Source organism: Aegilops tauschii, chromosome 2 (assembly GCF_002575655.3).
Source record: "Aegilops tauschii subsp. strangulata cultivar AL8/78 chromosome 2, Aet v6.0, whole genome shotgun sequence".
Lineage (NCBI taxonomy): Eukaryota > Viridiplantae > Streptophyta > Magnoliopsida > Poales > Poaceae > Aegilops > Aegilops tauschii.
Window position 1 is genome coordinate 71,780,109 of NC_053036.3, and position 27,774 is coordinate 71,807,882.

The 27,774-nt window shown below is 53.4% G+C and overlaps 3 protein-coding genes across 3 annotated transcripts; 2 read left to right on the plus strand and 1 right to left on the minus strand.

Moving 5' to 3' along the window:
* The first annotated feature begins 1,008 nt into the window (after positions 1–1,008).
* Positions 1,009–3,610, plus strand: LOC109769581 (uncharacterized). The gene has a single exon (XM_020328313.4). The coding sequence runs from the start codon at positions 1,208–1,210 to the stop codon at positions 3,443–3,445; it is 2,238 nt and encodes a 745-aa protein (XP_020183902.1). The 5' UTR covers positions 1,009–1,207; the 3' UTR covers positions 3,446–3,610.
* An 8,630-nt stretch (positions 3,611–12,240) lies between these two features.
* On the minus strand, positions 12,241–12,900 carry LOC109769610 (uncharacterized). Its single transcript, XM_020328350.1, has one exon. It carries the CDS (start codon positions 12,898–12,900, stop codon positions 12,241–12,243), a length of 660 nt encoding a protein of 219 aa, XP_020183939.1.
* Positions 12,901–19,816: 6,916 nt separating this feature from the next.
* Positions 19,817–21,129, plus strand: LOC109769597 (protein SRC2 homolog). Its single transcript, XM_020328334.3, has one exon. It carries the CDS (start codon positions 20,024–20,026, stop codon positions 21,044–21,046), a length of 1,023 nt encoding a protein of 340 aa, XP_020183923.1. The 5' UTR covers positions 19,817–20,023; the 3' UTR covers positions 21,047–21,129.
* Positions 21,130–27,774: the final 6,645 nt, after the last annotated feature.

The window sequence follows — 27,774 nt, forward strand, 5'->3', positions numbered from 1 at the left end:
GCAACAGAGAAAGCCGAACGAATAAATCGCAGAGAAAAGCCGGATTCGAAGCAACGCCAAGGATATTGGCATCGATCGTATGCAGGCAATCTTCTGAACGTCTGTGTCAGATTCCCTTGAGCTGTCGATCGAGCATCAGATGCCTCCATATCTTTCTTTGCCTACCGGGGAAACATGGATTAACCCGAAGCTGCTGTCCCTTGTGGCTTGTGCTTGCCAATCACGGTGTGTCTGCTTGTGAAGATGAATTTTTCCATCCAATGGCCTTGGATCGGGCAATATCAAGGTGCCACCGGCTCTGAATTGCCTGGTTGCTGGGAATTTTTCTCCAACGGACACAACATAACTGCTGCCTCTGTTTTCGCAGTCTTCAGAAAGGAGAAGCCCCAAATGCCTGCAATCATCTTTGTTTTTGTCCCTTCTAACAGAACCTCTAAACATTCTATTACAACTTTAGACTTTGCATCCGATTCTTCCAAAAACAAAGTATATATCTCCCACCACTACTCTGGTACTAGTATGGGTCGAGGTTATTATATGTACTATGAGGTGCAATAATAGTGTACTAAGTCTAAAATTCACAAGGCGGCTATTAGTGACACTTTCGGCGAACCTTTATAACTCTTTTCGCGAACCTATAGTTCTTGAACATGCTTCTACATATGTCACAAAATATCAAATTTCAAATATGACCAAAATACAAAAAGAGTGCTAAATAGTACTAGCACGATACTATTAGCTCTGTATTTGATAATTTTAGTAATTTATTGTAGGATTTGTCCTTTTGTTTGTCAAGTTGTGGGCCAAACCTAGATCTGAAATTTTGTGACGACAGTTGTACGCGTTCTTTCTATGTGCCATGGTTTTCTTTCCAGATTCTCTACAACTTTCAGCTTCACGATTTGTTTTACTATAATGGCGTATGATGTCCTAATTTTATTTCCGTAGCTTTATTGCACTAGCTAGTGCTCAGTGCTCACCAATATATATGTGCCTCGAGAATCAAACAGGTGTCTATGACGATGCCCCGATCTGAATTTACACCCTGTTTTGCTTGCAAACTGGAATCTTATTTGCCCGCAAGCAGCGCCCCTACGCCTATACATACACGTAGCGCGCATTCCTCTCCCTCTCAGCTTGAAACCACCATCACGATCACCACCTAGCACGAAGCACTGCAAAGTCCAGCTTGCTTCAGTTCATCGGCATGGCGTACCGAGTGCTGGAGGTCACGCTCCTGTCAGCCAAGGACCTGAAGAGCGTGAACCTCATCACGCGCATGGAGGTGTACGCGGTTGCGACCATCTCCGGCGACCCCATCACGCGCCAGTGCACCCCGCCGGACCCCCACGGCGGCCGCAACCCGACCTGGAACGCCACGCTCCAGTTCGCCGTGCCGCCCACCGCCGAGGAGGCCACGGGCGGCTGCCTCCACATCCTCCTCCGCGTCGAGCGTATCTTCGGCGGCGACCGCGACGTCGGCGAGGTCATCGTGCCCCTCTCGGAGATCCTCTCCGGCGTCGGGCACGGCGCCGACTACGGGGCCCACAGCATGCCCCAGTTCGCGTCCTACCAGATCCGCAAGGTGCACCGCACCGAGGTGCGCGGCTTGCTCTACCTCACGTATCGTCTCGGCCCCATCGTCCTGCCGGAGCCCCATCTGGAGATACCCGTCGACGAGTGGCCGGTCGTGGCGTACCCGGTGAAGCAGGTGATGCCGCCGCCTCCGCCTCCACCGCAGGCTGCCTGGCCCGGGTATGTGGCCGCGGCACCGCCGGCGAAACCACCTGCCGGCTACGTGGCTGTGCCGCCTGCAAAACCAGCCGGCTACTTGGATGTGCCGTTTTCGCCTGAGAGAGCACCCGGGCATACGGCCTGGCCTGCGCCTCCGAAACCACCGGTGCCATCGCCGGCAAAGCAAGAAGGACATGCCGCCGTGCCGCCGTCTCCCAAACCTTCCTGGTACGGGACCGCGCCATCGCCGGCAAAGCAAGAAGGGCATGCCGCCGTGCCGCCGTCTCCGAAACCTTCTGGGTACGGGACCGCGCCATCGCCTGCAAAGCAAGAAGGTCATGTCGCCGTGCCGCCGTCTCCGAATCCTTATGGGTACGGGACCGCGCCATCGCCTGCAAAGCAAGAAGGGCATGACGCGGTGCCGCCGTCTCCGAAACCTTCTTGGTACGGGACCGCGCCGTCGCCTGCAAAGCAAGGAGGACATGTCGCCGTGCCGCCGTCTCCTGAACCATCCGGTCGGGTGGTGTCCATGCCGCCTTCTCCCAAACCAGTCGGACGTGTGGTGTCTATGCCACCGTCTACTCCGAAACCATCCGGTCAGGTGGTGACCATGCCGCCTTCTCCAAAGCCAGTGGAACGTGCGGTGTCCATGCCACCGTCTCAGAAACCGGTCGAACGTGCGGTGTCCATGCCGCCGTCTCAGAAACTGGCCGGGCCTGCGGTGTCCATGCCGCCGTCTTCGAAACCGGTCGACCGTGTGGTGTCCATGCCGCCGTCTCAGAAACCGGCCGGGCATGTGGTGTCCATGCCGCCAGCTCCGAAGCCACTTGAACGTGTGGTGTCCATGCCGCCGTCTCAGAAACCGGCGGGGCATGTGGTGTCTATGCCGCCGCCGCCTCCGAAACCAGTTGAACGTGTGGTGTCCATGCCACCGTCTCAGAAACCGGCCGGAAATGTGGTGTCCATGCCGCCGCCGCCGCCGAAACCAGTCGAACGTGCGGTGTCCATGCCGCCGTCTCAGAAACCAGTCGGGCGTGTGGCATCCACGCCGCCGTCTCCAAAGCCAACCGAGCAGCACGTGCCCTTGCCGCCGTCTACAAAACCAGCGGCACAAGTGGCCCCGCCACCGTCTCCCAAACCTTCTGGGTACGAGGCCGTGCCTTCTCCGAAACCAGCTGCACATGTGGCAGTGCCGCCGTCCCCAAAACCATCGGGTCATTACACCGTGCCGCCGTCTCCGACACCGGCCGGACATGTCGCCATGCCGTCGCCGTCTCCGAAACCATCCGTTCATGCTGTGCCGCCATCTCCAAAACCAGTCACGAATGTGGCCGTGCCGCCGTCTCCAAAGCCATCCGGCGGGCATGTGTCCATGCCGCCGTCTCCGGCACCATACGGCCAGGTGGTGTCCATGCCGCCGTCTCCAGCACCATACGGCCAGGTGGTCTCCATGCCGCCTGCTCCAAAACCAGCCGCCCCTGTGGTTGTGTCGCCGCCTCCAAAACCAGCCAACTTGCCGGCAGATCACAACCCCAGCATGGAGTTCGGGTGGGGGCTGGGCGCCGGCCTGGTCAGCGGCGCAATCAGCGGGATGCTGGCCGGCGGCAACAAAGGAGAACCGACGGCGTATGCACCACAAGTCGCACCACTCGCCCGCAGTCGTCAAGTGTCTGTGTCTAAGACGTACGGCAGAGATGTTTACACGCACTAGTAGCTAAAGATTCCAATTTATGGCTTGATAATATACGAGTGTATAAACACTTGTATTGGCATGACTGGGTTTGTAGCTAGTTATGCTATAAATTAAGACATGGGTACGAGTATGTATACTTTGTAATTTGGAATAATGAAGCTTTTATGCTCCTTATTAAGTTGCATATATGGAAGAGTAAACAGCACGAAACCACCATATGTGGAAAATCGATTTGCTCAAACTACCTAAATTGCAGTGGATCTTAGTACTGAACATACTGAAACGTGTGGGTAAATGATGTTTGTGTCTTTGTGAGCATACTGAAACCTAGATGTGGTAGTTTTGTGCAATTTGCTCATATCATTACCGACAGCGTATGCACCACATAGTTGCAGAGATTTACGTGTTTGCTATTTGTAAGGCAACTTTGACTAGATTTGGTATTAATCGATTCGGGAGAGAAGAGGAGGCGCAACTCTGTGGCAGAGCTTGTAGCGGCAACCGACAACAAGGCTCGAGGATGCCGTCGAGGTCAAGCCAGAACAAACCCGGAGCCGGTGACGATGTGACAGTGGCGTGACTGATGGAAGCAGTCAAAGGTAGACGAATCAAGGAGTGGGGTGGTCTGCCAACGCTAGAGAAGAGCAGGGCATAGAGGGATGCCTGGAGGGGCGACACGGCGCAAGCGGCGCCGGGGCGTGCGGTGGAGCACCGCCGGTCGTATGTGGTGGCAGCAGGCTGCAGACCGATGATACATGAGTTGAGGGCGCTGGATTTCAATATAGAGGAGGAGAAGAAGGAGAAGATGGCCTATTGTTGGATTAAAATCCGACAGGTGACGGGGGCCTCCATATTGTAGGCCCCATAGATTAATCCCTATCATACTTTTGAAAAGAAAAGATTACTCTCCATCATCGGGTGTACACGAAGGGATGGCCATATTTTTTTTTCGGGAAAAACTTCCAATCTATTCATCTTCAATCATGGTAATACAACGAACACTAGAAATAATAAAAATTACATCCAGATCCGTAGACCGCCTAGCGACGACTACAAGCACTGAAGCGAGCCGAAGGCGCGCCACTGTCATCGCCCCTCACTCGCCGGAGCCGGGCAAACGTTGTTGTAGTAGACAGTTGGGAAATCGTCGTGCTAAGGCCGCATAGAACCAACGCACCAGAACAGCAACCGCCGCAGATGAAGAGTGTAAATCAAAAGGATCCAACCTGAAGACATACGAACGAACACGAACGACGAACATATCCGAGCAAATCCACCAAGGGAAGATCCGCCGGAGACACACCTGCACACGCCCACCGATGATGCTAGACGCATCACCGGAACGGGGACTGAGCGGGGAGACCTTTATTCCATCTTCAGGGAGCCGCCGCCGTCTCGCCTTCCTGAGCAGGATACAAATCCTAAAAAAGCTTGAAAAAAGATCTAAAAACGGAGCCCTCCTACCGGCAAGGGCTGAGATCCGCTCCGTCTCCATGGCCCTAAGGCCACCGGAGACGGGACGGACCGGCGCCGGCGCCGACGCCAGCGGGAGGCAGAAAACCTTAGTTTTTTTTAGGCGGCGGCTGCCTAGGCCAAAGTGGATGGGGTTACGAAGGGATGGCCATATTAATCTGATGGTCCTTTTCAATTTACTGGCGCAGCCAATTTCATCAATCCGCGCAACACAAGAACATCCACGTAGCTACACACACCACGTCACAAGCATGATGAGCAATTTTCGTGGTGCACTTCGGTTGCAGCAAGTACATAGCAAGATGCAACAACAGTTTACTACCCATGTGAAAGAAAGAAAAATCAACAGACCACCCTGTACAAAAATCCGAAAAGAACACGCAAGAGGAGAGGGTAGAATGGTGAAATAATTTGGAAATAAACACGCAAAAGGGGAGGACAGAATTTACTTCGACAATAATTTGTGCGAGCACCTATAGCTGTACACATCGAGCATCTTCAGTACCATGCGTCTCAATTATGCGCAAGGCAGAGCGAGGGCGACAGCTGAACCCAAGATATCAAACCACTTTTAACCACCGTCCAGACTATCCAATCGCTGATAGTTATCCACTACAAAAATGAAAACAACACTGAGACGGAAGAATTGATTCGCGGTTTTACCGTTCGTGCACTGCAGTAACATCAGATGTAGAGACATAGGTGGGGAGGAGCACCAAGAGAGATTGGCAGGTTCAGATTTGAGCCACCTACCAAGCCAGTTTTACTGTGTCAGTGGGCCCAACATGTCAAATTCATTATTTAAGAGCTCGTAAATCAACAATTTGGGTCATGTGTGTGTCATGTCTTAATGGTGTTGGGTTTGAGTAAAATGTCAGTGAAATGATGTTTATGAGCAAACCGAACTTAAATTTGACAGTTTTATGAAATTTACTTATATCCTTGCATAGTTGTAGAGACTAATGTGTATGCTATTTGTAAGGCAGCTAAAAACAGACTGGCGTCAGCCGATTTGGGAGAGAAGAGTAGGCACAACCCAGAGGTACAGACGGCGTCACCGCGGCGAGCGGCGACGAGGCATGGGGATGTCGGCGAGGTCAAATCGAAAGTGACCCGGAGCCAGTGACAATGCGACAGCGGTGTGGCCGATGGGGGAGTCATAGGTTTACGATTCTAGATGCAGGGTGTCCTAATGGCACCGGGAAAAGCACTGGTGGGTGTGGGGTTAGAGGGATGGCTGGGGTAACATGACAGAAGTAGAGACAAGGGGAGGGCGATCAGGCGTGCGCAGGAGCGCTGGCTGCCAAGGGTGGTGGTTGCAGGTGAGCTGGCCGATGGTACATGAGGTGGTGGCGCTGGATTTCAATTTAGGGGGGGGGGTGAAATTCAAATTTAAATTGAAATTACTGATGGGTGTGGGGTTAGAAGGATGGCTGAAGAAGAAGATGTTCTGGCATTGGATTGAAATTGAAATCTAACAAGTGGAAAAATTGACCGATGCCAAAAATAAACGGAAACACTAACGCCCACACGTGTGGCACGTCTCCAACTCGCCCACACGCCTGGTTCGTCGTTGGTTGTTTTTTGCACGAATCCTGACATCAAAAGATGGATTTTGTGTGCCACGTAGGACGAGCCCGGTGTGTGGTGTGTAGGTAGTTCGCCCGCACGCTGTTTCTCCCTCGGACGAGACCGGTTGCGAGTCGAGGCATGCGGTGGAACTGCCGTCGCGCCCGCATGCCGCGCACGACTTCTGTTCCCCATCTTCCACGACTGGCCATTTTCCCACTCCCCCACACCCAAGCTGTCATTTGCCATGTTTTTTACAGGGTACATGATAACTGCCCTATTTGTGATTGTAAGCAGATGGCAACTCTTTTTACCCCGAATATGATATTGTTGCCACGTCTGTTTTTTGTAGCGCTACATGGCATCTGTCTAGTGTTAGTAGGTGGCAACTCCTAAAGATACCACCGTCGCCATCTCGCCCACACGCCCGTCTCCTCTCTCCACACCCAAGCTACCAGTTGCCATGCGTTTTGCAGTGTACATGGCAACTGCCCTAGCGTGCTTGTAAGCAGATGTCAACTCTTTTTTTTTACCCGAACATGTCGGTTGCCATGCGTTTTGCAATGTACATGGCAACTGCCCTAGCGTGCTTGTAAGCAGATGGCAACTCTCTCTTTTTTTTTACCCAAACATGTCAGTTGCCATGTGTTTTGCAGGGTACACGACAACTGCCCTAGTGTGCTTGTAAGGAGATGGCAACTCTCCTTTTTACCCGAACATGTTGTTTTGCCATGTCGCTTCGTAGCGCTATATGGCAACTGCCAAGTGTTAGTAGATGGCAACTGCCTTAGTGTGCTTGTAAGCAGATGACAACTGCCCGTCTCCTCTCCCACACACCAAAAGCTATCATTTGCCATGTGTTTTCAAATCATGACAACTGTAGTAGACCAGACCATACATGGCAACTGCTGCAGTTGCCCAAAAATGGCATCCGACACTTGACCTGAGATGGCAACTGCAGTTGAGCAACCATGGCAACTGTAGTTGTCAGACATGGCAACTGTAGTTCAGCAACATGGAAACTGCAGTTAAACGAACATGGAAGATGGTCCGGACCATGGCAATCGCGGCGGGACGCGTGGTTACTGCCACGCGGGCCGTCTGGCTCGCAGGCGGGGAGGGGCGACAGCCGAGACGGGTCGTGCGGGCCGCGTGGTCGCTCGCCCGGACGTGCTCGTGCGGGCGATCGCGCCGCACACCGAACATGCGGGATGTGGCGGGGTGCGCCCGGACGTGCTCGTGCGGGCGGGCCTGTGTCGATGCCACACGGGGCGTGCGGCACATACCCCCTAGATGCCAAACGTGTGGCAGTTATCGTCGTCCAAAATAAATTCCCGAGCGCTTAGTTGGGCCCACTGATTAATAGCCATCATACTGTCGAAAAGAAATTGTTACTCCCCGCCATCAGATCTACACAGTTGTATGACCCATATTAATCTGAAGGTCCTCTAAGATCTACCGTTGCAACAAATTTCAGCAATCGGCGCAACACAAGAACAATCTACGTCGCCACACGGCAGAGCATGCTGAGCAATCTATCTCGTGCGCTTCAATTGTAGCAGAGTACATGGCAAAATGCAACGACAATTTACTACCCATGTGGAAGAAAAAAAAATCAACAGAGCACTCTACACAAAAATCCTGAAAAGAACACGGAAGAGGAGAGGACAGATCTGTAGCTGTACACGTAGAGCATCTTATGTTCTGTGCGTCTCGATCACGCGCAAGGCAGGGCGATGGCGACAGCCGAACCCAGGATATCGAATCACTTTTAACCGACGTCCAGACTATCCAGTCGCTGATAGTTATCCAGTCAAAAAATGAAAACAGCACCAAGACGGAAGAATCGATTCGTGGTTTACCGCGCGTGCGCCGCAGTAAATTAGTAAACCTGTACCTATAACACATGTTCTACCAATCTATCAACAACAGGCAAGACAAACACATCAGAAAATATCGAGAACTGGACTAAAGTGTGAGGACAAACCAAAAATTCTCTCCATAATATCTGTACAATTAACTATGCAAAGTACACTTAAAAAATATGAAAATATCTTGCAAGTTATTAACAATTAGGAACGAATCGATCCCGTGATATATTTCCAAAATAAGAAAGCTCAGAATTAGAGTATAAACAAACAGCACCTTGGTCTTGTCTTTGCACTACTGCGGTCCTGAAATGCCTGCAGCACATTCAAAGGTTGAGCGGCAAAGTTTGGCTGAAAGAATTGGTATACATATCCGAATATCGCATCTTTCAGCGACGGAAAAGCAGGAATAAACCGAAGCGAAGCCGGACCGAAATATCGGAATCGATCATCAGAATAGAAAAGCAGGAGCTTTATGCTGGCCATGATTGCTGTTATGAATCTAGTCTCTAGGGCTACGAGAACAATGCCTTGCCCAAGTTGCTGAGCATCCGATGCCAACAAATCTTGGCCTACCAGTACCAGCCAAACTTGGACTAACAATACTGCTTAACCGCAAGCTGCTTCGTCATCAGGGAATTGTAAATATGCATCCGTGGCGAGCCTCGCGTTGTTTTTGTATTGCATTGTGTACTTGATGTGTGTAATAATAATACAGTTATATAGAGACACAAAAAAAAACTGTTATATAGTTCTAATAGTATTCCCTTCTTGTAGCTTCTATTCTCCACCGGATGGCTAAGAACCCAGAAGTGCCACTGAAGCAATATTCAAGTTCCCAAACACATTACCATAGTATATATGCAGAATCGATACTCCCATCTAACTTTTACACATTTTGGGCCCCGAAAGGAATGTAATCATCACTTGGGCCACGCTTGATTGCCATTCTATAGGACATTATCCATGTAACTGCAACCAGTTTTTAGTTCCGAGCTAAAAATCACACTTGGTTCGGCCCAAAACGATTGTTTTTGCCATTTCCATCTGGAAAAAAATGGTGGCCACCCAGACAACGATTATACTCAAATTTTGGTAAATGAAGTTGATTCCCACCTTTCTTCTTTTCTATTCATGATAAGCACCTCCTATATTAGCGCCAGCATGCAAATAAAAAGTGCAACGGCACACATAAAATGCAAAAGAGTGTTATTGCACAAAAGGTTGTGCAGTAATGCCAAAAAAGCATAATTACACAAATACAAAGGTGCAGTTGAACAGGTAAAAAGTGCAACTGCACAAATTAAAAGAGCTAGTACCGAGTTTAAACTTTAAAGACCAACTCGCTACTGCTATGTGCAATATGAAAAACATATTCAAACAGTAGTAACTAAGATAAACACTTATATATACCGAAAAAGGCTTTCGCCCCGCTTTATAAATAAAGCAACCACCAAGCACAGAGTATCAGGTAACAACAGAACACACAACACACCAACACAACGCCACCGTAGACAAGGTCCAGCACTCACACACAGACCAACGCACACAGACCCAAGCTCCACTATGGGCACAGCATCACAAACCCAACACAGACTCACAACGAAACACCCCTAAACGGCGGTGGCAGCGGCGAGAAGACGACAAACTAATCTGGTTCTGGTGGTGGCGGGGGAAGTGGTGGAGCCAACCGGAGAGCCATCGCGTGAAGCTGGGTGATGATGGAGGTGATGGCGTCTCTCTCCCTGGGACGGCTAAGCGGCCGCCAAAGCTGCAACTAACCAGACCACTTGAACAAAGCGTCAGTAGCACGACGAAGAGGAATACGCTGAATCGCAAGTTTATTCCTAACAGTCCACAGTGTCCAGGCAAGAACTCCAATGGTCAGCCACCTAATGTGGTGCAACACGGGGGGGGGGGGGGGGGTCGCCTGGAGTTCGGCAAAGAGAGAGGGGAAGTTGTTATGGTCCCAGCTTCTGCCCACAATCTCGCGGAAACAGCTCCATAGGAACTGCGCGGACACGCAGGTGAAGAAGATATGGTTCGAATCTTCTTCAGGCCCACAGAGCGGGCAACGCCCATCACCAGGGCCATTGCGCTTCAGAACCTCTACGCCAGATGGGAGGCGGCCGCGAATCCATTGCCACAAGAAGATCGTAATTTTCAGGGGAAGGCGAATCTCCCAAATGGAGGAGAGCGCCTCATGGCCGAGCGAGGGGGCGATGGCCCAGTAGAGTGATTTGGTGGAGAATTGCCCAGACGGTTCAAGGCGCCATCTGGCGCGGTCATCGTCTGTCGTGAGATCAGGCTCATGGAGTGCAATACAGTCAAGCAACTCCTGTCAGTCCGCATTCTCAGCCGGTCCAAAAGGCCTCCGGAACGCAAGCCACCCTAGGTCACCAAGGGCGGTCGCTACGGAGATCTGCGGGGCAACCGCGATGGAGAACAGGTCTGGAAAGCGGGCCGCAAGGGGCGTGTCACCAGTCCAGCGATCGAACCAGAACAGCGTGGCGGTGCCGGAACCAATCTCGATCGAGGTCCCGATCCGGAGGACAGGGAGGAGCTGAATGATGGATTGCCAGAACTGGGAGCCCCCAGATCGCTGGCAGAAGGCGAGAGGCTGGCCTCAGAGGTATTTCCGCTGAATGATGCGAAGCCACAGGCCACCATCTCCCTTGCCTATCCGCCAGAGCCACCGATTCAGAAGGGCAATGTTCATGCGTTTGGAGGACATGATCCCGAGGCCTCCCTGGTCGCGAGGTTTGCAGATCTCAGACCACCTGACCATGTGGTACTTCTGCTTATCCCCCTCGCCGACCCAGAAGAAACGCCCCTGAACGGTGGCAATCTCGTGATGTAGAGTCTCCGGAAGGCTGTAGAAGCTCATGATGAATAATAGGAGGCTAGAGAGGGACGAGTTAATGAGCACCGTACGGGCCGCTTTCGAAAGCCATCGACCCTGCCAGGGCTCGATACGGTGCTGGAGCTTCCCCACTGTGGGGCGTAGCTCGGCCACCGTAAGCCTGGCGTCACTAATGGGTATCCCCAGATACGTCGTGGGGAAACACCCAAGCTGGCAGTTAAGCCGATCCGCTATGCTTTGTCGCTCGTCTTGGGCGTAGCCCAAGACCATCACCTCACTCTTGTCGAAGTTGATCCGAAGGCCGGACATCTGCTGGAAGCACAATAAGAGGAACTTGAGGTTCGAAATATCACTCTCCGACCTCTCCACCATGATAATGGTGTCGTCCGCATATTGGAGAAGGGAGATCCCGTTGCCTCCAACTAGATGCGAAACTATCCCCTTAATGTGACCCACCGCCTTGGCCTTATCGAGGATGGCCGCCAGCGCATCGACAACCATGTTAAACAAGAACGGGGAGAAGGGGTCGCCCTGGCGCACCCCACAAAACGTGGGGAAGAATGGGCCGATCTCCCCATTAATGTTCACCGCGGTGCGGCCTGATGACACCATCTGCATCACTCTGGTCACCCACCTATCGTCGAAGCCCTTCCGGAGCAGACATTCCCGAAGGAAGGTCCAGCTGACCGTGTCATATGCCTTGTGGAAATCCAGTTTCAGGAAGACTGCCTTGAGGTGTTTGGCGTGCACCTCATGGAGAGGTTCGTGGAATACCAAGACTCCATCAAGGATATAGCGGCCCTGGATGAAGGCCGACTGGTCAGGGTGAGTGATCCAGTCGGCAATAGGGGCCACCCTAATGGCGTACCCCTTCGCGAGGATGCGGAAGATGACATTGATCACCGTAATCGGTCAAAATTGACGGATGTCCGAGGCGCCCGTCACTTTAGGGATGAGATTGATTACCCCATAGTTCAACCGGGCGAGGTCAATGGATCCAACCAGTAACTCGTCAAATAGGGCCATCACCTCAGGTTTGATCACCTCCCAGAAGGTCTGGAAAACTTCACTGGGAGGCCATCCGGGCCGGGAGCCGAGGAAGGGTTCATGCCCTTAATTGCCTCCCACACTTCCACCTCTGAGAACGGGGCCGTGAGGGCCGCGTTATCCGCAGGCGAGACGCAACAGTGGGCAGGCCAGATATCTTGCGCTAGTGCAAGACCTCCTCGAGGGGAGGCAGAGAATAGGTCTCTGTAGAAGCCGTCGACATGTGCCCGGATGTCCTCCGGCCGCTGAAGGAGGGTCGGTCCATCCCACAGGAGGGGGATGGAGTTACGGCGTCTACGGCCGTTAGCAATAGCCTGGGAGTAGGCAGTATTAGCGTCCCCCTTGAGGACCCAGTTCTGCATACCCCGCAAGCGCCAGTATGCCTCCTCGTCAGTGTAGATGACCGTGAGCTGGTCTTCCAAGTCGTATCTCAGCATCCATTCGTCTGCCGAGAGGCCAGCGGCGTCAGCCCGCAGATCGAGGGCCTGGATGCCCTCAAGGAGGGCTTTCTTCCGCTCACGGATGTCCCGGCCTACGTTTGCACCCCACCCTTTCATGAATTGCCGTGACCGCTTGGCGCAGAAGTGCCAGGAATCAACGGCTGACAGGGCCCGGTGTGGGGCATCCCTCACCTCGCGCCACCTGGCGGCCATCGCGGCGGTATATCCTGGCTGACGCAACCAGAAGGTTTCGAAGCGGAAGCGTGGCGGCAGGGGGGGTGCTCATTCTCCGAGGAGAGGAGAAGGGGAATGTGGTCAGAACCAATCCGCGTAATCGCCCAAAGCGATGCTAGGGGACACCGAATGTCCCACTCAGGGGAGGCGAAGACTCGATCGAGGACCGAGCGAGTCGGATTAACTTGGTGGTTAGTCCAAGTGAACTTGGCCCCTACTCGATCGAGCTCACGCAGCCCCATATCAGCGATGCAATCATTGAACATTTGCATCCGGGGAAAGTTCACTAAATTATTGCTCTTGTCTTCTTCCGTCCGGATGAGGTTGAATCACCGCCCACTACCACCGGTAACTGGGCCGACGCCACCTTCCTCCGGAGCTCAGCGAGGAAGGTCTCAGACCGGCGGTGATCGGCTGGACCATAAACCGCAATGATCTCCCATTTAAAGTTTAGGGCCCGCTTGAAGACCTCCATGCTAACAAAGAACTCGCCCCGGTCCATGCTCCCCACCTCAAGGGTGGCATCCTTCACACCTAGGAGGATGCCACCCGAGTGGCCCGTACTCCCACTAGAAGGGAGCCAGTGCCAGGCGAACAGGTCGGAGCTCAGATGTTCAAGTTCCGACAGGGAGAATTTCGTACGCATCGTTTCTTGAATGGCTACAATGTCAATTCGCTCGGTTCGCATGTACTCTATGAGTTGGCGGCGACGACCATCTTGGCCAAAACCGCGGATGTTCCAGAATAGGGCTCGCATCACGTATCCATCGTGGGGCTGCTTGACCCCAAGACATGTGAGGTGCTCTAGACGCGGAGGGCTGCGGTACGGGAGCGGGTGCGGCCCCGGATCTCAGCGGGAGCGGCCGCCGCGCGAGGAGGGGCGCTCGGGGCAACCCCGGGCGGCGCTCCCGAGGAGGGAGGGGGGCGTGCACGGGCCTCGGCGAGCCGACCATCGAGGATCTCCCATGCATGGATGGCTTCGATCTGAACTAGAGGGGGAGCAACCTCCCCCCTGAACACTATGGCTGAGTCCGCTGCCACCTTAGCAAGGTGGCCAAGCGGAGCCGACTCCAAGGCAGAAAAGGAGCAATTAGCAGAGGTGGCCGGGATGATCGTGGTACCTGACTCGAGGTTCCGGGCAGCGTCCCAGAGAGCGGCCTGCTCGGGGATAGGTACAGCCGGACTACCCACCGGCCTGGCCGCCTCAATCCGAGCACTGCGGCGCGAGGAGGACACCGGGGTCGAGGTCGAACGGACCTCCTGGAAAAGGCCGCAGTCCGAGGGGGAGGCGGAGGACCAGCCACCGGGGTGGTCACCACCACTGCCAGTCCCTCGAAAGCGCAGCACGGAGGCACCAGGGGAGGAGCAGGGGTCATCACGCAGGGAGCGCGAGAGGAGGGCGGCGGGTCCGCAGGTGCGTCATCCACCGGAGGCGGGATGTTCGGTCGTGCAGACGGACCAACCTCCATCTCCGGGGGCACCGGATGGGGCGAGACTGGGGCCGAGCCCATCGCCCCCATCGGCTCCAACTGGAGATCGGGCGCTGCGGGAGAGGGCGGAGCAAGCAGTGCCGGAGTGGCGAAGATGCCAAGGGGGGATCGTCGGGGGAGCGGGGCGAAGAAGCCGGGAAGACTTGAAGACTAGCATCTGAGGTGTCGAGGCCGTCATCGGGGGATGGGGGAGCCGCGGCATGGGAGCGGCCCGCCCCAGCCCCGCCCCTGGCAGTCGGCGCAGGAGGTTGGTCGTGCGGGGGGGCTGTCCTCGAAGTCGTCGTCGTCCTCGTCCGAGCCAGAGGGGTGGCCGTGACGGGGGTCTCGGTCGCTGCGATGGCCTCCGGCGCCTCCCCCATCTGGGCCGCCCCCAGGAAGCTGTCGTCTATGCGGGGGCGGCCAATGTGGTTGGGAGGCTCAGGGGAGATGCGGAGGTCGAAGCCCTGGTCGTTGAAGAACACTCGAATCGTGGCACGGAGTCTGGAAGAGTCGAGGGATTTGACCTTGACCCGGACCTCCTCCTCCTTGCGGAGGGAGAGCTCGTCGACCACCACCACCTTGCCGAGGATGCGAGACATGTTCCGGATGACCCGCTCGGAGCGGGCGATGTTCGGGAGGCCACCAATGAGGATCCAAGCCGTGTCTAGGACCGCGACCGCCATGGGGTCCCGCACCGGCACGGAGATGTCCACCACTAGCTTATTGAGGGTAAGGGTGATGTCTCCGCTGCAGGTGCCTTACCCGTGGCTGACCACGTCCGGGAAGACGACCGAGAACTGGCCTCCCGCCAGCATGGTGACCTGCCAATCCCAGGTGCAGTGGTAGAGGTGGTTGAGCTCGGCCTCAATCATCTCCGGCGAGGCCACCCCATCCTTCACGGTGACAATGGCCAGGAGCGATGGTGAGGGGACGGGGATGTCGGGCACCTCGATGTGGGAGTAGCCGTGGCCCTCAATCCCGTGCCCGTACTTCATCAGCTCCTCCGCCACCGGACGATCAGGGCAAAGGAAGGCGGGGTGGTCCGGGTCCGAGCAGAGGTAGCAACACTGAGGCCAAGTACATGCCACCTGGGAGTGGCCAGAGAGGCCACAGTTGAAGCACTTGACGAGGTCGGCGGAGCGGTCGTCGGGGAGGAGAGCGGTCGTAGTCGAGGCAGCTGTTGGAAATATGCCCTAGAGGCAATAATAAAATGGTTATTATTATATTTCCTTGTTCATGATAATTGTCTATTGTTCATGCTATAATTGTATTAACCGGAAACCGTAATACATGTGTGAATACATAGATCGTAATATGTCCCTAGTAAGCCTCTAGTTGACTAGCTCGTTGATCAATAGATGGTCATGGTTTCCTGACCATGGACATTGGATGTCGTTGATAACGGGATCACATCATTAGGAGAATGATGTGATGGACAAGACCCAATCCTAAGCATAGCACAAGATTGTGTACTTCATTTTGCTAGAGCTTTTCTAATGTCAAGTATCGTTTCCTTAGACCATGAGATTGTGCAACTCCCGGATATCGTAGGAGTGCTTTGGGTGCATCAAACGTCACAACGTAACTGGATGACTATAAAGGTGCACTACAGGTATCTCTGAAAGTGTCTGTTGGGTTGGCACGAATCGAGACTGGGATTTGTCACTCCGTATGACGGAGAGGTATCTTTGGGCCCACTCGGCAATGCATCATCATAATGAGCTCAATGTGACTAATGAGTTAGCCACGGGATCATGCGTTGCGGAACGAGTAAAGAGACTTGCCGGTAACGAGATTGAACGAGGTATGGGGATACCGACGGTCGAATCTCGGGCAAGTAACATACCGATAGACAAAGGGAATTGTATACGGGATTGACTGAATCCTCGACATCGTGGTTCATCCGATGAGATCATCGTGGAACATGTGGGAGCCAACATGGGTATCCAGATCCCGCTGTTGGTTATTGGCCGGAGAACGTCTCGGTCATGTCTGCATGGTTCCCGAACCCGTAGGGTCTACACACTTAAGGTTCGGTGACGCTAGAGTTGTTATGGGAAATAGTATGTGGTTACCGAAGGTTGTTCGGAGTCCCGGATGAGATCCCGGACGTGACGAGGAACTCCGGAATGGTCCGGAGGTGAAGATCGATATATTGGACGAAGGGTATTGGAGTCCGGAAGTGTTCCGGGGGTACCGGGTGACGACCAGCGTGTCCGAAAGGGGTTTCGGAGACCCCGGCAAGCGTTGGGGGCCTTATGGGCCAAGGGGAGGGGGCACATCAGCCCACTAAGGGGCTGTGCGCCCCTCCCACCCCATCTCACGTAACGTGGAGAGGTGGGGGCGCCTCCCCTACGACAGCCACCCCTCCCGGCTTGGGGGGCAAGTTTCCTAGGGGTGGGGGCGCCCAAACCCATCTAGGGTTTCCCCTATGGCCGCCGCCCCTCCCCTAGGGAAACCCTAGGGCGCCTCCTCCTCCCTCCTTCCCCCTATATATAGTGAGGGAGAGAGAGGGCAGTCGCACCCCTTCCCCTGGCGCAGCCCTCTCCTCCTCCAACACCTCCTCCTCCTCCATAGTGCTTGGCGAAGCCCTGCCGGAGAACCACGAGCTCCATCGCCACCACGCCGTCGTGCTACTGGAGTTCTCCCTCAACTTCTCCTCTCCCCTTGCTGGATCAAGAAGGAGGAGACGTCCCCGGGCTGTACGTGTGTTGAACACGGAGGCGCCGTTGTTCGGCGCTTAGATTGGAATCGACCGCGATCTGAATCGCTGCGTGTATGACTCCACCAACCGCGTTCTTGCAACGCTTCCTCATCACGATCTTCAAGGGTATGAAGATGCACTCCCCTCTCTCTCGTTGCTAGTCTCTCCATAGATTGATCTTGGTGATGCGTAGGAAAATTTTGAATTATTACTACGTCCCCAACAGCAGCGAGGTCACGGGTGGAGCCATAGGCCGGGGCAGCGCCATTGGCACGCCCAAGGCCGCGCTTCTTCTTGCGCTTGCCACTGGGTCGGCCCCTTCCCGCCCCATTGCCGGCGGGGAGGAAGTTCGGCTCCCCCCAAGGCGGCTGGTACCGGCGGACCGAAGCGGCAGCGGGATGGGGGCTTGCTGACCTTGGGAGCGGGCCGGGGAACGGGGCCTGCCACCGCGGGCCGGGGAGCGGCTGGCATCCCGCCGGCGAGCCGGGGACGGCGACCTGCGACGGGGCTCACGCCGGTCTGCAGCCGGGGGAGGCGAGCGGGAGCGGGAGCGGCCACGTCGGCCAGCGCGGGGAGGAGATCGGCGGGGAGGGGAGCGGTGGTCGTCGTGTGCAGGAGACCGGCGGTCGCCGCGGGAGGATAGGTGCCGGCGGAGATCCGCCTCATGGCGGATCGAGTCGGGGGACGGGCGGCTGGGGTCGCGTCGCGCCTCCGCACGGGAGACGTCGGGGCGGCGGTCGTCTGCGCGCCGCTTGGGACGCGGCTCCGCGTCGTTCCAATCGCGGGGCATGGAGGCCGACGGAGAATTCGGCGGCAACGGGGGAGGGTGCGGGGTGCTGGCGGCGGGAGACGGGTGCGCGAGGGTTAGGGCACGGGAGGGTTGAGAGGGGGGCGAGGGAAGCCCGCTGGAGGCCAAATAGGCCGGATGGCCGGGCAGGCCGGCCCACCAGGTCCGAAGCCTAAGCTAGGCCGGGAAGCGTCGGAGTCGGCCCTGGTCCGAGGCCCCTTCCCTGGCCTAACACGGGGGTGGCCCACAGCCGGGCGGCCCAGCCAGCGAGGCGGGGCAGCAGCGGCTAGGGTTTCCCCTAGTTCTGCGACCACCGCCACGGCAGCGGCCGGCGTCGGCGTCGGCGCAGGGGCTCCAGAGGGCAGGGGCGTCGACGAGGATGGCCAGGCGTGATCCGGAGCGACGAGGAACCAAACGAAGCGATGAAGGGCCGGAACGGCGAGGTGCGGACGATCACCGGCGAAGACGCCGCCGACGGGAAGGGAGCAGGCCGAAGGCTAGGAGGGGCCGCCGTCGAGCGCCATGAGCACCGGGCACGACCCATGTCGGACCGCCCTGCGACGCCCCACGCCGGAGCGCAGCGGCGGCGAGCGGCCCGAGATCCAAGGTCGGCCCTTTGGCCTGGAGTCAGGAGGAGGGGACGCGATGCAGGCCGCGAGCATGAGGTGGGGAGGGACCTCCTCGACGCGGCGCGTCGACCAAAGCCGGGCGCAGCACAGCTCGGCGAGCCGGAGGCTGTGCCGGACGGTGGGACGGCCAGCGGCGGAGTCGTCGTCCTCTGCCAAATCAGCCCAGCGCAGCGGCAGCACCTCCACGACAGGGGCGGCAGCGCACGGGACAGACGGGCCAGCGGCCAGCGGGAGGCGGCGGCGCAGGCGAGCCAGCCGCGACCGGCGCGGCACCGTCGGGGTCGCGGGAGCAGAGCGCCCATCCGTTGTCCGGTCCTCAAATCACTATTTTCAACACTTACATATAAAATAATACAAATATAGAACTAACAAAATTTTGGACTGTAGATGACAGAGGAACTCGTCTGAACACAGAGACGATAAAGACTTCTTTACTTAGCTCAGCGACACTTATTTTGAAACGGATGGATGAGTACTTAGCACACAAAGTTGTGTCTAGGCGGATGGGTAATGCACTAATAAGCTATTGAACCCATCAGCTGACCAGACCAGCGCCTCACAATTCCACTAGGCGGATGGGTACTGTCACTGAGATTGAGATGAGCTTCACGCTTCTGGCCGTAGTCCTGTTGGCCAAGGAGCCGAGGGCATGGAGGTGACGAAATCACGATCCATGTCGGTCAAAGTTGGTCAAGTGAAGTACGTAGTAGTAGTACTCCATTTTAACCGCGGGCTGCTTTCCCGGACAGGAACCGATGCTATGCGAATTTCGAAGGGTGGATACGCACTATGCTAAGGTGATCACCACGTCCACGGCGTGCAATTTCTATTCCACCTTATCCAAGCAGCTCAGTGGCGCTAGCCAACATAGTACTACTATATGGTGGCATGCATGTGTGCACGCAGCCCTCGGTCGTTTCCGTTTTGGATGTACTTTTATGCTCGTAAAGTTGATAACTCGAAGAGGTAGTAGTAGAACTTTAACTGACATGCACACTCCTGTGGAGATGCATAGATGGATCATGTATATCCAGTAGTTATCCACAGCTCAACCCATGCATGCAAACAAAAGATGACCACCGCTTTGAACTTTGAAGCAGTTTAGTTCCTTTTCTTTGTTTGTATTTTGTTGTTTAAAAAACAGAAACAACTTATTCTCGATCGGTGGCTCGGAATCCAGAAGTGCCATTTGATCTGATCGTCAAGTTGCCATGCACTATGAATATAATCCTGTGGGCATAATAATCACACAGCTCTTGAGCCCACACTATGCAACCGGCCCGGAAGTTTCCCATCTGAATTTTCACATAGTTTTGGAATTGTGGGCCCACACCTCCTGCTCCTATACATACGCTCCCCGCTCAAGGTGTTGCGTACCCCGCAGCTTCAAGCAAGCCACGACCACGAGGCACGAGCTAGCTAACCCAGCACACCTGCTAATCCTAGCACACGAGCAACCATCTAGCTTAACTACTTCGAGAGTGAGTGAACTCCAGCTAATAAAGTAGCAAGCATGGCGTACAGAATGCTGGAGGTGACCCTCCAGTCGGCCAGGAACCTCAAGAACGTGAACCTCATGTCGCGCCTCGAGGTGTACGCCGTGGCCACCATCTCCGGCGACCCCATGACGCGCCAGTGCACCCCGCCGGACCCCTACGGCGGCCGCCACCCCACCTGGAACACCACGCTCCGCTTCACCGTCCCGCCCACCGCCGCCGCCGGCGCCAGCGGCTGCCTCCACGTGCTCCTCCGCACCGAGCGCTCCCTCGGCGACCGCGACGTCGGCGAGGTCGTCGTCCCGCTCACCGACATCCTCGGCCTCGGCGGCTCCTTCCGCGACCCGCGCGACCTCGGCCCCCGCCCGCCGCAGTTCGCCGTCTACCACGTCCGCAGGGTGCACCGCCCCGCCGACACCTACGGCGTTCTCTACCTCTCCTACCGCCTCGGCGGCGTCGTCTTGCCGCACCAGCAGCCTCATCCTCATGCGCCGCACCCGCACCACGACCACATGCCGAGCGCCGCTGCCGCTCACGAAGAGCACCACGTCGTCGCGTACCCGGTGGCGCGGCCGTCGTTCCATCATCACCAGCCGTACGCCTACATGCCGGGCCCGGCGCTCATGCCGCCGCCGCACTCCGCGCAGGCTTCTTCCGGTTCCGGCGGGCACATGTCGTCCTCGCCGCCGTCTCCACGGGCTTATGGTGGTGGTGGGCATATGGCCCTCGCTCCGCCGCTTTCAAAGGCTTACGGTTACGGGCACCTGTCGATGCCGCCGCTCCAAGCCTCCGGGCACACGGCCACGCAGCTCCAAGCCTCTGGGCACACGGCCACGCCGCCGGCGCCTCAAAAAGCAGCAGCCGGGTACAACGTTAACGCAGGCGCCTTGCCATGGACGACTGCGAGGAGTAACGGCAGCGCGGACTTCGGCATGGGGCTGAGCGCCGGCGACATGATGTCCGACGCCGCGGCGTACAACGCCGGGTACAGGGCGGGGATGGCCCGCGAGTGGAGCGGGGCCCGCGGGGCCGTGTACTAGCTAGTGGAACATCGGGTTGATCAGTCCTATTACTTATTATTAAGCTGAATACTAGTAATAAAGTTGATTTGATTTACTTGGAAGTTTTGGTCGCGACTCGCAAAGATCGAGCTATCGCAACTGCATGTCGCGCGCGTCCCCTGCTAGTACACGGTGTGCGTAACAGCGAATGCCAGGACGCCGCGCGCCATTCTATTTTTCAAAAAAACCTTCCTAACTTAATTTAATTTTAGTATAAATAATAAGGGAGGAGCTAGCCCCTCATAAGACTTAATAATCACCCGGGACCCCTCTTTTGGAGAAACCCTACCACCCGGCCGCCGCAATCGACAAGATCTATCGATCGTCTCGTGAGATCCATCGAGTCGACGAAACGCCCTGACCTTGAGATTGAGATGGAGAGTAGCGATCAGTCCAATCCAAGGAAGAACCGCAGCAATCGAGTTGCCCCTCCGGAGAGTCTAGGGCGCCTGCTCCAGCAGCTCAAGGAGGAGAAGGAAAAACTCAAGGAGTCGGAGTCGGAGTCGTCGGAGGCCACGTCGGAACGAGTTAATTCACTCCGGGAGGAAATCAGGACGCTGCGCCCCGAGCTGTTTGGTGGTCAGGGAGGAGCCCGCGGCATGCCGGAGCAGCCCATGATTCGTCCGTCGCCTCGTGATCAGTCTACGTCGATGGAAGGAAAATCTAGTCAGCAGTCTCAGCCTGTTTCTTGCCGACCCCATGAGAACGAGATCGGTCAGTCTCGTCGTGGCAGCAAGAAGGGGAAACGCGGAGGTAGTGCGGGTGCCGCCGCTCCGACGGCGAGGCCCAACCATGATTCAGCCATGGATCAGCAGCAGGTCCAAGACCAAGGCTACCACGAAAAGGTTGATGTCTCTGGTGGTGACGGTGATGATGATATGAAGGAGGAGATGGACAGAGGCAAATCGGCCCAGCAAATAGCCAAAGAGGAGGAGGAGATGGCCTTTGAGGCCAAGACCTTTGCCTCGTACCGTACAAGCTGGGAATCTAACTGGGGAGCGAGTGGTCGCGCGTTCTTCGAGGACACGAGTGAGTTCTACTGATCAGTAGCAAGTAAACACATTCGTGCATGCTTATGCTTTGATCCATTCATGTTAGATTTTTGTAAGACGCGGTTCTGTTTGGTTGGTGTTTGCAGCGACCGTGAGTCTCATGCACTTTACTCACTGCACACCTGGATGCGACCCAGGTGATGCCGCGATCGCTGGGGCCACCCTGCAGATCTTCACCATCAAGCTCCTGGAGATAAAAGGCGGCCTCGAGTAGCCATTGTCTGTGTACGGCGTGGTCGCTGCGCGAGACTGCGTGGATCACAGCCGCAATCTCCTCTTCTCTTGCGATAGGTGGAGGTCACAGAAGCTCAGTCAGGACGTACGTATGCTAGTACTTCATAATATTTTCCTATACTTTTTTGTATGTTATATTCTTGTTTTTGGTGTGCACATGTGGTCGCATTCTTCTCTACTTGCTTCTTTTGTTATCATATCGTGTCGGTTAAAAAAATGGCTTCGAAGAAGCGTCTGACTTGTTCTTTTAGAATTGCTGGTACTAATAGCGTGTTTGGTGATGCCTGCAGGATCTTTTTTGCGCTTAATTGGCCCATCTCGTGCCATTGTTTTTATTGATGATGTTTATTTTGAAATCGAGCTAAAAGTAAAAGGCAAAACATTGCCTCAAGATAAAGCATTGATCAATGGGAGGCGCCATTATAGCGGAGGACGTACCATTTGCTTCAGCAACTGCTTCTGCACAATAGAGTTGTGCATGGAGCGAATTCATGAAACTGTCCAGGCCACCATATTGGGTGTCCGCGTCAAAAACGGGCCATGGCCTTTCGATTATGGCGGTCAAGCACTAGTAGAAAACAGGGTACTAGTCCCGGTTCGTGAGGGCCTTCTGTCCCGGTTTTTGAACCGGGACTAAAAGGTCGTTACTAATGCCCTCGGCCTTTAGTCCCGGTTCTTACATGAACCGGGACAGAAGGTCCTCCACGTGGCCGCTGCGGCCAGCCCAGGCAGGGGGCCTTTGGTCCCGGTTGGTGGCACCAACCGGGACCAATAGGCATCCACGCGTCAGCATGTGGCTGGAGCTGAGGTTTTTTTTTGAAAGGGGCTGATTTAGGGGTTTTGGGGGTTAATTTAGGTTGTTATTAGGTAGCTATTAGAGAGAAGTGTCCTCTCTTATATCTCCGTGCTTGGTTTACCAACGCTACGTACTGATATGCCTAAACATGGCTTAGATTGAAGTGAAGGAAACATGTGGTGCATGTCGAAAGTAATACTAATCCTAACTTGATCAAGTTTGGATTGTACTACTTTCGACATACACCACATGCATGTTGCCTTCACTTCAATCCAATCCATGTTCATTTCACCCGTTGATATATAATAACTCTTCATGCTCGCATCATGCATCATCATATATAATAACAAGTCCTACTAATCATCATCATACAACTTCTACTTGTTATTAATAACAAGTCATACGATCATCATCCTCATAGTCATCGAACCAACCCTAGCTACTTAATTGTTCTTAACACATGATCATCAGTATTAGGTAGTACACCGAAATACCCTCTTTAAGGTAAAATAGCATAAAACAATATAGACCCTGACTCTCCATTATGGAGAATGGAGATCATCCTGTCTCCAATTCTTGCGCTTCGCTTCCTTTTGCTTCCAAGAACCTCCTTACGACTGTCCATACATTTTTTCCATTCCTTGATTTGCATGTCTCCACTTCTTTTAGAAATCCGGTATGGACAGTTGAGATTCGTAGAATGACCTGGACATATGTTCAAAACATTAAGGAGACCACTCTGATACATCAAGTGAGGCACACAATCCTCTGGAATTATCTGTTGAAAAACATAGTAATAACTTCATAGTTAGAAATGATGTACTAGTTTTAGAAGTATGCAAAAGATGTACGGATGTCGTAATAGTAAAAAATCTTACCAGGGTATCTCCATAGTAGTTACCGTAGTTCAACACGTGCACTAGTGGCACGTATTGACCATAATGTGGAGGAGTTTTACAATAGATATTGTAATTCTCAAGATCAGTACAAAACTCGACCAGATGATTTTTCTCCTTATAAGTTAACTCAGAGCCATCGGTGTAGTAGGTTCTGTCTATCATGTTCCGCACATTGTTTGAACAATCAAAATAAGCTGTCAATGGAAATAAGTTGTCAACTATTTTGAAATGAACAATATAAATTAGTTAATAACTATGTTTGAGAAACTCACATAGCGGTAGAATTGGAGGCGTATCAATAAGGGCCCAAATGTCCATATTGTCCTGCTCGATGTCAGGATCACCAAGATCCATGGTGACAAGCATACCCTCATCAAAACCATACATCTTGCAAAGTGCTTCCCATTTTTTGCAACCAAAATGGGTTACGCTCTCATAATTATACAACTTTACTTCAAAATCCACATCATGATGGGTCCTTAGGTGAATTTTCTTTGTTTCAAAACTTTCATGGTCTTCAAAACCCATCCTCTCCAAGACATAGCGTCTTGCATGGCATGGGATAAGCTAGTCGAATTGTAAAAGATGAAAAGTACACGTTGAAATATTTGAAGTCGTGCTTAATTACAAAAAAATAACACTTGTCGTCGTTCCGTACCGTTTCAACATCGAAGGTCTCCTCCAGCTTAATGCTGAAGCGCCGATCTTCGTCAAGGTGAGGCCTGTCGCACATACCTCGGTCGTCGTGGCACCATTCGCACTCCCCCGGACGGTTTTCGTTGTCCGAGTACGACATTTCCTATGTTCATAATTCAAATATTAAACTTTTACAATTAAATATATGGTGGAGAAGCTACCCCCATGGGAATGAAGGAGAAGCTACCCCCACGACAACAGTCGGGATCCTTCGTCCTCTCATATATGGTGGAGACTCGACAGACTTACAGTCAACCCGAGGACTCATGCATATTAATTATAGGACTCATATTGACATGGAGATTTGGCCGGTCTCACCTCGAGGTCGCAGGGGGGTCGGTGACGGTGACGACGGCGTGGATGATGGAGGGGGCTCCTAGATTTCTGTAAAAACAAAAACCCTATAAGCTATCAAGTAATCAAATGCATACGCCTTGCATAGTGCTCTTCAATTTTAGCGTTCAAAGTAGGAGTACTTTTCCAATTTGAGCATTCAATAAGCAAAATCAAATCGTAAAATAAAGTAGTATTCAAATTAGCATGCATTCAATTATAAGCAAAACTACATCATCTCTTGCGTCCGTCGAATATTATCACTAATTAATACACCTCGAATACTATCATACATATAGCATCGCTAATATAGCTAGAACCGTAGCGCCCGATGGGTATCGGCGCAGGCGGTGGACACCCAAAGAAAATGAACCATCACAGGATCATAGCTCCAGTGAGATCCCTGAAGAACCTGCCAGGTATTGTCGGACCTGCCCTCTAACGCAACCATGTAGCAACGCACGTGCTCGTCCTCCTGGCTGACACGGTGATGTACCACCTCCGCGGTGTCCGGAAGCCTCGGCACCGTCAATGGCCCACGCGGCCGCCACCAAACAAGGATCGGGTCAACAACGGGCTGGCTCCTCACCAACCTACGCACCCCGGAAGGTAGCACCTCCCAATACCAGCCTGGCGGAGCCCAGTCCCGGACATGGCCCTGATCAAGCAGGCCTCCACCGCCGAGTCGACGGAGAGGATGCGGGATAGGCATCGTTGACGTCGATGCGGGATAAATTGCTTCTATATATAGTAAAATAAAGTAGTACCTAATTACTAAAAATAGTAAAATAAACTAGTTCAACTACTAAGCACTTACTATAAATAAATAAAGTAGTACTTACTAAAAATAAACTACTTCTATAGTAAAATAAAGTAGTTTAATTATTAAATCAACTAGTTCAACTATATATTAAGCACTTACTATAAATAAAATAAAGTAGTACTTACTAAAAATAAACTAGTTTAACTAGTTCTATTATTTTTCTAACTAATTATATTAAACACTTTCTCTTCTTTATTTTCCTTGTTCCTCTCCTGCTTTTTCTTCTAAATATGAACATATACATAAATGACTTTGATCATACACAATTTTCCTATACATACACAATATGAACATATACATAAATTGACAAAGAAAATTCTATGAACAAAAAAATCATTAAAATTCTATGAACAAAATTACAACAGAAAAAATCATAAAAATTCTATGAACAGAAAAAAAATCATAAAAAATTGACATATTCGATCTTTGCATATATATGAACATACAAACATGCATATTCAACAATAATATCACCAAAAAATATATGAACAGAAAAAAAATCTAACACAATATGAAAAAAAATCTAACAAAAAAATCTATGAACAAAATCTAACTCAATTAACTACACATCTAAATTACTACACATCTAAATTAACTACACATCTAATTAAATTGGCAACATTTATATAAGCTAGTTCACGGGATGGCGACGGGCAGGGGACGGCGACGGCGACGGTGCGTGAGGGGCGGCGCGGCGACGGGCGACGGTGAGGGGAGGCCGCGTTGCGGGGCACGGGGCGGCGACGGGCGACGGTGAGGGGCAGCAGCGTCGCGGGGCGCGGGGCGGCGACGGCGTCGGGGCGGCGCGGGGCGACGACGGCGAGGGGCGACGACGGGGACGGCGAGGCGGAGAGGGGCAGCCTGGCGGCGTCAGGGCGGGGAAGAAGGAACTGAATGAAATTTTGACGACTGCATTATATATAGTCGACGCATTGGTCCCGGTTCGTGAGACAAACCGGGACGAATGCTACCTTTAGTCCCAGTTGGTGGCACCAACCGAGACCAAAGGCCTCTTTTCAGCAGCCCAAAGGGCGGGAAGCAGAGGCCTTTGGTCCCGGTTGGTGGCACCAACCGGGACTAAAGGCTGGCATTGGTACCGGTTGGTGCTACGAACCGGTACGAATGGCCCCCTTTAGTCCCGGTTGGTGGCACCAACCGGGACTAAAGGCCTCGTGCTGCCCGTGCCCAAATGTTTAGTCCCACCTCGCTAGTTGAGAGGGGCGCGCAGTGGTTTATAAGCCCCACTGCCGCACCCCTCTCGAGCTCCTCTCCATTGCAGGCTTACGGGCCTAATTGTCACTGCTATGCCTGATGGGCCTACTGGGCCTTCTGCGGGCCTGAATCCTGGCCCATGGTGTAAGCCAGATTTACACACGCGAAACACTTAGGTTGACTTGACGAGCCTAGCATGTACAGACATGGCCTCGGAACACAAGAGACCGAAAGGTCGAACATGAGTCGTATAGTGGATACGATCAACATGAAGATGTTCACCGATGATGACTAGTCCGTCTCACGTGATGATCGGACACGACCTAGTTGACTCGGATCATGTATCACTTAGATGACTAGAGGGATGTCTATCTGAGTGGGAGTTCATGAGATAAACTTAATTATCCTGAACATAGTCAAAAGGTTTTTGCAAATTATGTCGTAGCTTGCGCTTTAGTTCTACTATTTTAGATATGTTCCTAGAGAAAATTTAGTTGAAAGTTAATAGTAGCAATTATGCGGACTGGGTCCGTAAACTGAGGATTGTCCTCATTGTTGCGTAGAAGGCTTATGTCCTTAATGCACCGCTCGGTGTGCTGAACCTCGAACGTCGTCAGTAGATGTTGCGAACATCTGACAAACACGTTTTGATAACTACGTGA

Bases quoted from the DNA above. Each gene is read 5' to 3' on its own strand.
- LOC109769597 (XM_020328334.3), top strand. From the start codon at position 20,024: ATGGCGTACAGAATGCTGGAGGTGACCCTCCAGTCGGCCAGGAACCTC.
- LOC109769581 (XM_020328313.4), top strand. From the start codon at position 1,208: ATGGCGTACCGAGTGCTGGAGGTCACGCTCCTGTCAGCCAAGGACCTG.
- LOC109769610 (XM_020328350.1), bottom strand. From the start codon at position 12,900: ATGGCCGCCAGGTGGCGCGAGGTGAGGGATGCCCCACACCGGGCCCTG.